Here is a 14,408-nt window from a genome sequence, read left to right on the forward strand (position 1 = left end):
AGAGAGAGAAATATGGTCAATGCTAGTCAAACTTCCGATCTGCAGTTGCAGCCCTAAATCTGTGTCCTTCCTTCCACACATGTGAGAGAAGAGTCTCTTTCTGCGCAGTAGGAGAAGAGCCTCTTTTCTGCGCAGGAGAGAGAGAGATGTGATGATATGAGTGTCTCCAAATGAGGAAAAGACCTCTTGTATTTATATACAATTGTTGATGATTGAATAGATGCGACTATTGGGCTTCTGAGCCTACATGAGTTGCTGGTCGGCTTGATAATTATTTCATAATCAAAATAAATTCATATCTCCATAAATACTTATCGGAATCGAATGATCTTTAGATCAATCCTACACCTCTCGACGAGAGGAATCTAATAAAAATATTATCAGCCCTGAATAAGATGACCCACATGGAGTTTGGCCCTAGTTTCCAATTTTAACACTCCCTCTCAACTAGGGAGAACTCCATCGCAATTTGTCTGTCGGTCGCTACTATTAATCCATCAAATGCACTGCCCTGTACAGCTTGACCCCTGCTCTGCTCTGCTCTATCCTGCTTGCTCTGCTCTGCTCTATCCTGCTTGCTCTGCTCTGTTCTGTTCTGCCCTGTTCTGATCTGCTATGCTCTGCTCTGTTATGTTCTGCCCTGTTCTGATCTGCTCTGTTCTGCTCTGCTCTGCTCTGTTCTGCTCTGCTTTGTCCAAATTATGAAGAAGAAGAAATGACCGAGGATGTATCATACTGACTCAAAGTCAGTCCTAGAGTGTGTACCACTGGTCCCAGACCAGTCTCAACCGACCCGAAGTCAGTGTCATAGTGGGTACAACTCCTACCACTAGTCTCAAACAAGTATCATCCTCCACTGACTCAAAGTCAGTCTCAAAGTGTGTACCACTAGTCCCAGACTAGTCCTCCACTGACCTGAAGTCAGTCTCAGAGTATGTACCACTGGTCCCAGACCAGTCTCAACCGACCCGAAGTCGGCGTCATAGTGGGTCCAACTCCTACCACTGGTCCCAGACCAATATCATTGATCCCAAATCAATGAAGGTCATCCTAACATAGGGAGTATGGTAGATATAGCGATGCGTCCATCGATACTACTATGGTCCCTATCCTCATTTCCCTGCTCATTGATCAGATGAGAGGTACTTCCCATGAGTCCCAGACTGCATGGGTAGGATGCCTCGACAGGAGAACTAATCAATCCTGTCCTCACAGGAGAACTAATCATCCTGCTACACAATTGTCATGGAGAACACATCATCCAGACCTCACAGGAGAACTAATCATCCTGCTACATAATCGTCATGGAGAACACATCATCCAGACCTCACAGGAGAACTAATCATCCTGCTACATAATCGTCATGGAGAACACATCATCCAGACCTCACAGGAGAACTAATCATCCTGCTACATAGTCGCCACGGGGTGTTACAGGGAAAGTTTTGATTCTTTTACCTTGTGGTCATATGTCGCTCCAAGAAGTACCCCGCACTCCCCCCCCGAAGCTACAAGAGCTCCATACATCATACAGGACCCTCATCAGAGGGTTTCTGAACGACACCAAGTCGTTCTCGGAAAGTCAAAAATTTGACCTTTCCTAGGGGCTTTGTCAGAATGTCGACAACCTGTTCATCTATACCGATATGTTGGAGCCTTATTGCTCCTCGCTGCACCATATCTCGAATATAGTGGTACCTGATATCGATATGCTTGGAGCGATCATGAAATACGAGATTCTCTGACAAACGAATCCCACTCTGGTTGTCACATAGGATCACGGTGGTATCCAATGTAAATCCAAACAGCTCACTGAAGAGCTTTCGCAACCAGACTACCTCACAGGAGGCCATGCTAGCAGCAATATACTCTGCCTTGGCGGTGCTCAAAGCCACCAACTTTTGCTTCCTGCTCATCCAGGATATTGAAGCAGATCCCAAGGAGAAACAACACCCGAAAGTGCTCTTACGATCTACCACACTGCCTGCCCAATCAGCGTCAGTGTATCCAAGTAGTCTCACATCTCCGGAAGTGTATCTTAACCCATATGTAATTGTGCCACGAAGATATCTTAACAGATTCTTGGCACCAATCCAATGTATGTGGTGAGGTTCAACCATAAGTTGACTTAATGTGTTGACTGCAAAGCATATATCTGGACGAGAGTTCACTAAGAACATTAATGCTCCGACGAGTTGCCGATACTCGGTAGCATTTCGTAAAACGGGTCCAGCAGCACTACTGCTTAACTTCTTGAAGTCAAGCTCCATCAGGGTAGTTACAGGCTTGTAGTCTACCATACCGAATCTTTCCAAATATCTTCACCACATATTTTCCTTGAGATAGGAAAATTTCCCTCGGCTTCTGCCAGACTTCAAGTCCTAGGAAATAGTGTATTAGTCCTAGGTCCTTCATTTCAAATTTAGAAGTCAACTCCCTCTTACATTTGTGAATGAGAGGGTCCGCACCTGTTAGAAAAAGGTCGTCAACATACAACACCAGTATGAGAGGTTTGTCATCTTCAACCTTAAAGTAAAGGTTGGGATCGGCTTCACTCCTAGTGAATCCCGGCTTCATCAAGTAGCTATCGATCCTCTCATACCATGCTCGAGGTGCTTGCTTCAGCCCATAGACGGCCTTCTTCAACCAGCACACATGAGATTTTCGATCATAAATCTCAAATCCTTCGGGTTGCTCCACGTAGACCTCTTCTTTGATCGAACCATGCAAGAACGCGGTCTTAACATCCATCTGATGTAGTTTCCATCCTTGTGAAGCCGCAAGGGCTATGATCAAGCAGATGGTGGTATATCTAGCAACAGGTGCAAATATCTCGTCATACTCTTTTTCTTTCGGTTCCTTGGTGTCAGCTTCTTGAGAGCTCCTCACTGTAGGAAGATTGTTCATCTTGCTGAGAGCCATATCTTCGTCAAAGGTGACATCATGACTAATCACGACTTCCCTTTGATCGGCTACATAGATTCTATAGCCCTTAGTATTTTCACCATAGCCCACGAAGATTCCTTTCTTTCCAGATGCACCCAATTTATTCCTTTTCTCTTTCGGCACATGAAAATATACAGGGCTTCCAAAAATTCTAAAATGAGATATGTCAGGTTTCTTACCAGTGAACATTTCTTCAGGAGTCTTGGAACCCAATGCTTGATGAGGGCATCGGTTTTGTACATATACGGTAGTGCTTGCAGCTTCGGCCCAAAGAAACTTCGGAAGTCTTTGATCATGGAGCTTGGCACAGACAACTTCCACAATCGTACGGTTCTTCCTTTCTGTCACACCATTCTGTTTAGGAGTATATGGTGTAGTAGTCTCCCTCTTAATGCCAGCGTCTTTACAATAGTCATGAAACTCGTTAGATTCATATTCAGTTCCATTATCAGTGCTTTGATTCTCGATCAAGGCTTGAGATGTGTCACAAGACATGACATCTAGCGGACTTCCTCCAACCTAATATAATGAATCAACTCGAAACCCAAGAGTGAAGGCATCTTTAATATTGTTTTTCCATGCACGTACCTTGCCATTGATGAAAGCCACCTTGTAGCCTTTGTCTTCCATTGCCAAAATGGACACCAGGTTCTTTTTGAGGTTAGGTACATATAATACATCCTGTAAGTGGATCGTATTATCTTGATTCAATTTAAGAGAGACATTGCTTACACCTTTCACGGGATATTTCATATTATCTCCAAGGACAATTTCCAGGTTAGTTTCTTTCTCTATCAAATTATGGAGAACTTCTTTGTAACCAGTGAAGTGCCTTGAGGCAACACTATCAATAAGCCAAATTCCCAGTGAGTCCAAAGGAGCAGAGGTAGATAGAGCAGCTGGTAGATAATATTCATCATGCTTATTGTCAACAGTGTTAGATTCATACCTGGAATTTCTAGCCTTCTTGAATGATTGTCCTCTTCCTTGACTTCCAGCACTACTTTTACCTCTGCAATTAGATTTGTCATTTCTTTGATAGTCATGAGAGGGATTTTGATCATCATCCCAGTGTGAGTCCCTTCTATCAGGGCACTCCCTTGCATAGTGACCTGCTTTATCGCAAATGTAACATCGTCCTTTTCTCCTAGCCTTTCTTTTTGATTTAGCCCCGAAATTATTTCTTTTCTTAGCATGAGAAGAAAAGGCAGCAGGACGACCTTTAGGCATGGGCACTTCTTGCTCTTCTATCCTTGTTTCTTCTTGAATGCATCTAGCCATTAATTCCTCGAAACCAGGAATTACAGTATTGTTCATAAGAGTAGTCCTGAACACGTACCATTCGGATGGTAATCCTCCAAGAGTCGTGAGTGTCATTTCCCTATCAATAATAGTCTCTCCAATAGATAGGAGATCGTTCCTGATCTCGGTGATTCTTAAGAAGTATGCTTGCATACTCTCATCTTTGCCCTTCTTAATTTCCTTCAGCTTATTTCTAAGAAACAAGACTTGATTTGCATCATTAACTTTAAATAAACTCACCAGTCTATCGTAGATTTCCTTGGAGGTGTTCAGGTCAGAGATGTAGGCCACCAAGTGCTTGTCGATAGAGTCCCGGATGATCTTCTTTGTTTTGACTTCACCGGTTTTCCATTTGTTCTTGGCAGCAGCAGGTGCATTTGATGGAGGCTCAACAATATTGCCTCTCACATGGTCCAACACTCCTTGATCTTCTAAGGTTAGATCGATAGACATCTTCCATCCGTGATAGTCAGCTTTCTCACGGAGCTTGTCTTCGGCAGGGAAGAGTGTTGAGGACCCCATAGTTCTTTTAGGATAGCCTAAGTGATTGCTCTTGCACTTGCTCGGGCTTTGTCTTCACCTCATCTCTGATACCATGTTAGGTTATGGTATGTTCTATGCTTATAGCAGTTTACTTATATTTCTTATTATTATCCATAGATTAGCAATCACATGTACATAAAGTAAAGTGCAGATAGAACATTAAACGATCGACAGAAAACAAGCCAAAACAAGAGACACAAGATGTGGCGGCTAGCCAGGGGCAAACCCCAATATGAGGAAACCCTTTGATCAAATCTTCTTTTATCTTCAGTAATTCAGCAGAGAGAAATAGTACATAAATATGATTTACATCAGCAGCAGCAAACCCCAGATCAGCCAAACTAGGGCAGACAATATCTTACAAACCGACCATCGGATCAGCTTGATTCCTTCACCAAAAAATGCGGCCTTCAAAGGAGAGTCAGATCCACCCACAGTGTAGTTCAGAGAGAGAGAAAGATGGTCAACGCTGGTCAAACTTCCGATTTGCAGTTGCAGCCCTAAATCTGCGTCCTTCCTTCCACACATGTGAGAGAAGAGTCTCTGCGCAATAGAGAAGAGCCTCTTTTCTACGCAGAAGAAGAGAGAGAGAGATGTGATGATATGAGTGTCTCTAAATGAGGAAAAGACCTCCTGTATTTATATACAATTGTTGATGATTGAATAGATGCTACTGTTGGGCTTCTGAACCTACATGAGTTGCTGGTCGGCTTGATAATTATTCCATAATCAAAATAAATTCATATCTCCATAAATACTTATCAGAATCGGATGATCTTTAGATCAATCCTACACCTCTCGACGAAAGGAATCTAATAAAAATACTATCAGCCATGAATAAGATGACCCACATGGAGTTTGGCCCTAGTTGCCAATTTTAACAGTTAGAGACTCAAATGACTCTAATTTATAGCAAAATTGGCAACTAGGACCAAACTCCATGTGGGTCATCTTATTTATGGTGGTTGATATTTTTATTGGATCCCTCTCATCGAGAGGTGTGGGATTGATCTAAAGATCATCCGATTCCGATAAGTATTTATGAAGTTATGAATTTATTTATTTTATAAATCAAATTGTCAAGTCGGCCAGCAACTTGAGTAGGCTCAAAAGCCCAATAGACGTGTCTATTCATCATCTATGTTTTAGTATAAATAGAAGAGGATTTGAAGTCATTTTGGACACACCCCTCATGTGATCTCCTCTCCACGTCCTTTGATTTTTGGAGAAGGGGAAACGCTGAGAGTATATGCTAGTGTATGATGCCCTAGCCGCAGTACAAACATGCCCTAGCCATATGTCATAAAGACAGGACATACGCAGGATACGCTGTTCTTTGTGGATGTTATACGTTGTCCATAGAGGATGTTATACGTTGGTCATATAAAACATGGAGAGCACTCATACGCTGTCCAGAAGCCCTAACACGCAGTCAAGTTATGAACGCAGTCAAGGGAACACTCATACACTGTCCAGAAACTCTAACACAGTCAATGGAACAGTTATGAACACAGTCAAGGGAGCACTCATACGCTGACCAGAAGACCTGTTCATGCAGCCATAAAAGCACAGAACTCATATTCGGATGGTTCTGTGATTTCACATGGAAGAGGAGCCGTTGTGATATGAAGGAACCCGCAGTCTATACGCACTCAATCACTGTCTTGAAGACTTTAATACATACCTTACACGCAGCTCATGAAGACATTCATTCACAGTCAGCGTGATGCCTTAATCTGCTCCGTTGTCATATGAAAGAGCCGCAGGTAGATGGTAGCCACAATATGGAACAACCGCAGTCATTAGATAGCTGTTGATCATACTTGATGGAGAGCAGGCATAGATGGTAGCCACAGCATGGAAGAGCCGCAAATGGAGGCACTATAATACGTTGTCCAAGAAGCCCTATACACAGTCAACGAAAACATCGAAGAGCAGCAAGGAGACTTGTTTTGTTGTAGGTGGCAACATAATGATGAATGGGAAGCATGATGTATGAGATCATGGGAAGCATGATCATGGGCAGCATGATAGATGAGATTATGGGCAACATGATGCATGGGCAGCATGATGTATGAGATCATGGACATCATGATGAATGGGCAGCATGATAGATGAGATCATGGGCAACATGATGTATGAGATCATGGATAGCATGATGTATGGGCAGCATAGTGATCATGAGCAGCATGATGTATGGGCAGCATAGTGATCATGAGCAGCATGATGGTGCTACACGGTAAGGTGCAGCAAATGGACGAGATGCAGCACTATGATAGGTGAAGAAGTCACCTTAGAGAATCAGTTGAAGCAATATGTCTTCAACTGATCTCTGTAGATGTCAAAAGTCAAAGTGTTGACTTCTATTGTAAATATACTATCTCTCTCACTTTCTCTACTGAACTTTGAAGAACATAAAAGAAGAATTGATCAAGGGTTTCCCCACATTATGGGGTTTGTCCCTGGCTAGCGTCACATCTTGTGTCCTCTTGTCTTCTGCAATTTATATTTATGTTCTATCTGCAGTTTACTTTATGCTGATGTGATTGCTAATCTGGAAAAGAAATTGAAATAAATTGCTCTAGCATAGAACATACCAAAAATTAACACAGAGGAAGTTTGAGTTGAGTTGAAGGCGAATGCTGGTGAAAGAAAATCAAAGTTGTGTGATCATCTTTGGAGGCGATTGCAGATTATAATTTTTTGAAGGTCGTCAAGGAAGGCACCACTGCTGCGTCATTGCTGGAAGAGCTTGCCGCCAGAGGGACCCGTCAAGGAGTGCTGCTAAGGCCTTCAAGGAGGGCACCACTGCTGCCTCGTTGTTGGAAGAGCTTGCCCAGAGGGAGTCGTCGAGGAGTGCTGTTGCGTACCACTGACTTGTCCAGAGACGTGGAACAGAGCTCTTTGCTCCAGGAGTGTTGTTGTGTACCCATCAAAGGTTGCGTGCTGGTTGCCTCTGTGTGTTGGTCAAGGAAGCCAAAGCCGTCAAGCGTTGGACCAGAGCCGTGTCCTCTGCGTGCTGCCCATCGAGTTGCTTGAAGAGCCTGCCGCCAGCGGAGAAGAGCCTGCTCTCTGCGTATGCATTGTTCAGAGCTCGAAGAGCAGTTTGCAAGAAGGAAGACGCTGGTGAAAGCTGCGTGAAAACTACCCGTCGAAGAGGACCCTCTGCCTGATCATCTTGGAAGGCCGGGTATTATTTTTTTTTGCAAAATTTGTTGAATAAATTCAGGGTTTGTTAAAGGGTTTCTTTAAATCGAAGAACAAAGATTTTTTTCTTTCAGGAAACTGAAATTAAACAAAAGGAATTTTCAGAAAAATGTTGTAGGTTTTCTAAGTCAATTTAAAAGAAAAAAAATTGGGAAAGTAAAATTCTGAATTTTTTGTTGGGGAATTTGTGAAATTTTTCCAGAAAATTGAAGTAGGAAAAATTAAAAACTTGGAAAATCCTTTGTTGGAAGAAGACAATCAAAATAATTTTTTGAAAGAAACCCTAGTTGAAAGAACGAAACCCTAGGAGGAAAGAAATGGCCAAGATGACGAATGCAAAGTTCGAGGTGGAGAAATTCACCAGCAAGAACAACTTTGCTCTTTGGAAACTGAAAGTTAGGGATTTGCTGGTGCAACAAGGGTTGCACAAAGCTTTGGACGGGGCAAATAAGAAACTTGCTAGCATGAAAGATTCGGACTGGGAGGACTTGGATGCCCGAGCTCTCAGTACCATCAGGTTATGCTTGGCGGATGAAGTTCTCTTCAACATTGTTGAAGAGAGTACAGCTTCAGGCTTATGGGAAAAACTGGAAAAACTATATATGACAAAGTCGTTAACCAATAGAATTTATTTGAAAAGACAATTGTACAGTCTTTGAATGAAGGAGGGTTCAAAAGTTGCAGAGCATTTAAATGTTTTTAATACACTTATATGCCAATTATCAGATATGGAAGTTAAAATTCAGGAAGAAGACAAAGTTATAACCTTGTTGTGTTCTTTGCCCGAGTCATGGGACCACTTTGTAACTTCAATCAGTTTGAGCACTGTTGATTCTTTGAAATTTGAATCAATTGTGGGAGCTCTCTTGTCTGAAGAAGTACGAAGGAAATCCAGTACTGAAACAGTGACACCAGAAGCCATGATAGCTAGACGACGATCAAAGGGAAGAGGAGAAAAAACAAGGGGGTCTTCCAGATCTAAATCAAAGGGAAAGAAGTGTAAGGCAAAATGTTGGCACTGCAACAAAATTGGACACCTTAAGAAACACTGTTGGAAACGAAAAGAGTCTAATAACCCGAAGAAGGAAGCAAATCAGGTTGATTCAAGTATGACAGACGAAGTTTTATCCGCTGAAGAATTATGTATGATAGATGAAACTTTACATATATGTAATGTCTCTCAGGGCTTTGAAAGTTGGTTGTTAGACTCTGGTGCTTCTCATCACATGTGTCCACACAGAAATTGGTTTACTTCATATGAAGATGTAAATGGTAGTTCTGTGTTTATGGGTAATAATGTATCATGTCAGACTATTGGGATGGGAAATATCAGGATTAAAATGTATGATAACACAGTTAGAACATTAACTAGTGTTAGACATGTACCTGAATTGAAGAAAAATTTGATTTCTTTGGGAGTGTTGGATTCGGATGGTTATAAGTTTACAGGTCAAAATGGAGTGCTGAAAGTCTCTAAAGGCGCCCTAGTTGTTATGAAAGCAGAAAAGGTCAGAAATCTTTACAGACTCAAAGGAAGTACTCAGGTCAGTGAAGCAGCAATTGTGTTAGAAAAAGAAGAAGAAGGTACTCGCCTATGGCATCAGCGATTGGGTCACATGAGCGAGAAAGGTCTTCAGATACTGATGAAATGTAAATCTCTTCCTGATCTGAAATCTTTGAAGTTGGATTTCTGTAAACATTGTGTGTATGGAAAACAGTGTAAACAAAGATTTAAAACTGGAAATCATAATAGTAAAGATATTTTAGACTATATTCATTCTAATCTGTGGGGACCATCTCCTGTTGTATCATATGGAGGTGCTCTATATTTTTTAACGTTTATTGATGATTTCTCCCATAAAGTTTGGGTCTTTATGCTGAAAAAGAAAGCTGATGTATTTAATATCTTTAAACAATTTAAAGCAATGGTAGAGAAAAGAACAGGCAAATCAATTAAATGTTTAAGAACTGACAATGGTGGTGAATTTACTTCAATAGAATTTGAACAATACTGTAAGGATGAAGGAATTGTTAGACACAAAACTGTTGTTTATACTCCTCAGCAAAATGGTGTTGCTGAACGTATGAATCGAACTCTTATGGAAAGAGCCAGAAGCATGATCAGCAATGCTAACTTGCAAAAGGAGTTGTGGGCAAAAGCAGTATCCACTGCTTGTTATTTAGTTAACAGATCACCTTCAGTAGCAATTAATTGTAAAATTCCTGAAGAAGTTTGGTCAGGTCAGTCTTGTGATTATTCACATTTAAGGATATTTGGTTGTGATGCTTATGCTCTTATTCCTAAAAATCAGCGTTCAAAATTAGATCCAAAATCGAAATGTTATGTCTTTGTTGGGTATGACTATGCGGTGAAAGGATACAGGTTATGGGATCCTACATCGCAGAAGATAGTCATTAGTAGAGATGTAACATTTGATGAATCTTCTCTTTTAAAATCAAATGTTGAAAGAATTGAACAGGAACAGGTATCGCCAAATCAACAAATTTAGTTGGAGGCTAGACCTTTTCGGTGACAGTCAAAAGGAAGAAGAGACTTCTAGAAAAAAAGATGTTGAAGATACAAAGGAAACTGTTGAAGTTTCTGAACCAGTTCAACAACCAGTCACTCTAAGAAGGTCTACAAGGGAAAGAAGAACTCCCAAAAGGTATGAAGATTATGCTTCATCTTTTGCTTTGATTACTGAAGATGGGGAACCTTCTTGTTATCAGGAAGCAGTAGATGATACGGATAGCGAAAAATGGAAAACGGCTATGGAAGAATAAATGGATTCCTTAGCGAAGAACAATACTTGGGATCTTGTAGAACTTCCTGAAGGGAGAAGTGTTGTTGGATGCAAATGGGTCTTCAAACTGAAACGGAAAGCTGATGGAAGTATCAAAAGGTATAAGGCGAGACGGGTAGCAAAAGGGTATTCTCAGGTTGAAGATATCGACTTTCATGAGATTTTTTCATCAGTTGTAAAACTTGTTTCTATTCATACTGTGTTGGCACTAACTGCATTACTTAACCTTGAGTTAGAATAGTTAGATGTTAAAACAGCTTTTCTACATGGTGATTTGAATGAAGAGTTATATATGGAACAACCAGAAGGTTTTGTACAAGGTCGCAGCAGAAGATTAGTTTGCAAGCTCAGGAAATCATTGTATGGTCTGAGGCAGTCTCCCAGACAATGGTACAAGAAGTTTGACTCCTTCATGGTGAGCCAAAACTTTATTAGAAGTGAGTATGATCATTGTGTATACTTCAAGAGTTTCAATGGCATATTCATTATCTTAGCTTTGTATGTTGACGATATGCTTATTGCAAGCAAAAGCATGGAAGAGATCAACAGGTTAAAGGCTCAGCTCTCTAGGACGTTTGATATGAAGGATCTTGGAGCAGCAAAACATATCTTGGGCATGGAGATACACAGAGACAGGAAAAATGGTAAGCTTTGGTTATCATAGCAGAAGTATGTGGAGAAAGTACTTGAAAAGTTATGTATGAACAATGTGAACCCTGTTAATGTTCCATTAGCTTCCATTTTAAGCTTTCTTCAGTTTTGAGTCCTAGAACTGATGAAGAAAAGCAGTGTATGTCTCATGTACCATATGCAAATTTTGTAAGCAACTTAATGTATGCGATGGTATCTACAAGACCTGACATTTTACATGCAGTTGGAGTTGTCAGTAGGTTCATGGCAAATCCAAGTGAAGAACATTCGCGAGCAGTGAAATGGGTGCTTCAATATCTAAGAGGCACAAGTGACCATTGCATCATCTTTAATGGTAGTGAAAGATCAGTCTGCGGATATGTAGATGCTGATTATGCAGGTGATTTGGACAAAAGAAGATCTACTACAGGTTATGTCTTTACTCTTGCAAGTGGAGCAATCAATTGGATGTCAAAGCTTCAAGAAACAGTTGCGTTGTCCACTACCAAAGCAGAATATATCGCTGCTTCAGATGCCAGTAAAGAATCAATCTAGTTAAAGGGTCTACTTGATGAGATTCGAAGGACGCAGGAGAAAGTGAATGTACTTTGTGGCAATCAGAGTGCTATTCACTTGGCTACAAATCCTGCTTATCACAGCAGAACCAAGCACATTGATGTAAGGTATCATTTTCTGAGACGTGATCGATGGCGAAAAAGTAGCTCTTCAAAAGGTCCATACACGGGAGAATTGTGCAGACATATTCACAAAGCCAGTTACAGTAGAGAAGCTGCAATGGTATTTAACTTCTCTTGGCTTGCAGAAGAGATGATGAATGGGCATGGGCAAGGGATTAGGATAATTGTTGTCAAAGTGGAGTGTGTTAGTAATTGACAACTAATTAATGTAAATTTAGGTAAAATTGTATTAGTTATTGACAAATTAGTTTCATACCGAATCAGCAATTATGTAACTGAGGAGGCTCATATAAAACTGATGAATGCCCAAACTATTGTAAGGAGAATCATTTATTGATTGAATAGAAGTTCCAATCCATTGCCCCGTGGATGTTTCCTTGACATCATGTGAGGGTTTTACCATGTAAATATTGAGTTTTTACTTGTGTGGTTGTATTCAGTTTCTTTTCCTTTCTTGTTTGATAACCTCCTTTAACTACATGTGATACATTTTTCAGGGGGCACTTGAAAGCCAAATCCAGCATGGGACAAACAACCAATGCGGGAAAATTATGGTATGCCTATACCACCAATTACAACTCAGAAACAATGAGAAATAGACAGAATAACAGACTGAGAGGAATTCAAATTCTACTGATACAGGGGCAGAGAAGGAATATGACTGACCTGGAGAGCCCGGCGGTACTTTTTCAATTTTCTGAGGCGATTGATGGCGTGAAAAACGTCTCCTCTTTGAACTGGGTGACCTTCTCCCATCCAACTCTGAAATGCCAATACAACGTTTTGGTCTCTTCCAAGCTTCTCCACACGTGCAGAGAGGCTGCTGCTAGTCAAAGAAACATTTTGATTATTCAATCTTCCTACGTCTTTAAGGCTGAGGCTCCCAACTTCTTCATCAATTCTAGTTATGGTATTATGAACCTCAGTGCACATAGACCTTCTCAGTGGAACGGATGAGTTTGCAGCAGCAAATTGGGCAGCTGATGGGCGCCAAATGTGCCTTCCAGCAGCTGGCACAGCCCAAGCCCAGTAGAGCTGGCTTCGACCCCAACGGCCTCTCAGCATCTCAATTCAACCTACACGAGGCGTTATGATTATGAACTTGTTCTTTCACCGTGTCCCTTAAGAGCACAAAATTGTAGAATGTTCAAGCAAAAACGTAACCAAGAGAGTAAGCCGGTAACTTTTCCAATCATGTACCACTAGAGGCCGACAATTAAAATAAAGGGCAACAAATTATCATCTTTCTCTGTTCCGTGTTGTAACGGGTTCGAGGATCAATTTTGAAGGGTGGGTCATATTTCAACGAGGTATTTACATGGTAGTTCTAGGGTAAAAACATTTTTTTTAATACGAAATGGATTCAAATTTTGTTACCTATTAAATGATTATTTTATTTAAAAACAAAACAAGAAAACTCATTAAATGATTGTTTCGATTTATTAAGCGCCCGAGAGATCAAATTTTTGGAGGTGCAAACATTTTCACCTCGAGAAATTTGATCTCTCTTGGCGCTTGATAGATCTAAAGTTAAAATGGATCTAGGCTAGTTTGTGTGGCCAAGGAAAATCTATTGAACATATGATTAATTTTATCAATAATATGTAAATACATCTAATATTAATATAATCATTTTAAATATGTTTGAGATTTATTTGGTCATTTTAATTTTAAATTTGCTTAGTTACCTCAGTATGTTGAGATGATAAATATTGTTAATAACTTTAATGATGAAATAAAAAATTTGAATGCAAAGTGACAATATAATAGTGTTTAATGATAGAAAATGTGAATAATAAGAATGTAGTCAATTACAAATAATCTTCATTATGATCAATCTCAAACTATTTTCTTGTACTATTCTTATTGTCACCCTTGTTATTTTCGCTATATTTTCATATCGATTATATGAAAAGCAAAATTGAAATCGTAAGTTGTTGTAGTAAACATCATACCTTGTCTCTCTTGCTCTCCAATATTAATAGGTCGAATTACTATAACACAAAAATCAACGTACATTGTCAATAATTTTTTGGGTTTACACTGAAATCAATGCATTTAGTTCGAGCAATCAAATATGATTACAAATCATCTACATTGAAATCAATGCATCTAGTGCAAGCAATCAAATATAATTAGAAATCAACATTTACATTGAAATTAATGCATCCAGTGCCTGTGCAAGCAATCAAATAGTATTAGAAATCACCATCTACACTGAAATCAATGCATTTAGAGTGCAAACAATCAAATATGATTAGAAATCATCTACGTTGAAA

The 14,408-nt window shown here is 40.2% G+C and overlaps 1 protein-coding gene across 1 annotated transcript in view; it reads right to left on the reverse strand.

The window, feature by feature from the left end:
* The window catches only part of LOC149222190 (Tetratricopeptide repeat (TPR)-like superfamily protein), a 254,732-nt gene extending 241,389 nt beyond the window's left edge, over window positions 1-13,343 (reverse strand). Inside the window, exon 1 of the mRNA XM_089385306.1 lies at window positions 12,796-13,343. Within this exon, the coding sequence (XP_089241432.1) occupies window positions 12,796-13,194 (399 nt within the window). The 5' untranslated portion in view covers window positions 13,195-13,343. The remainder of the gene's footprint in view (window positions 1-12,795) is intronic.
* Between the last annotated feature and the right edge of the window lie 1,065 nt (window positions 13,344-14,408).

This window comes from Pinus tabuliformis, chromosome Q, assembly GCF_031772625.1.
Source record: "Pinus tabuliformis cultivar Carrire ecotype Pingquan chromosome Q, CPIR1, whole genome shotgun sequence".
Lineage (NCBI taxonomy): Eukaryota > Viridiplantae > Streptophyta > Pinopsida > Pinales > Pinaceae > Pinus > Pinus tabuliformis.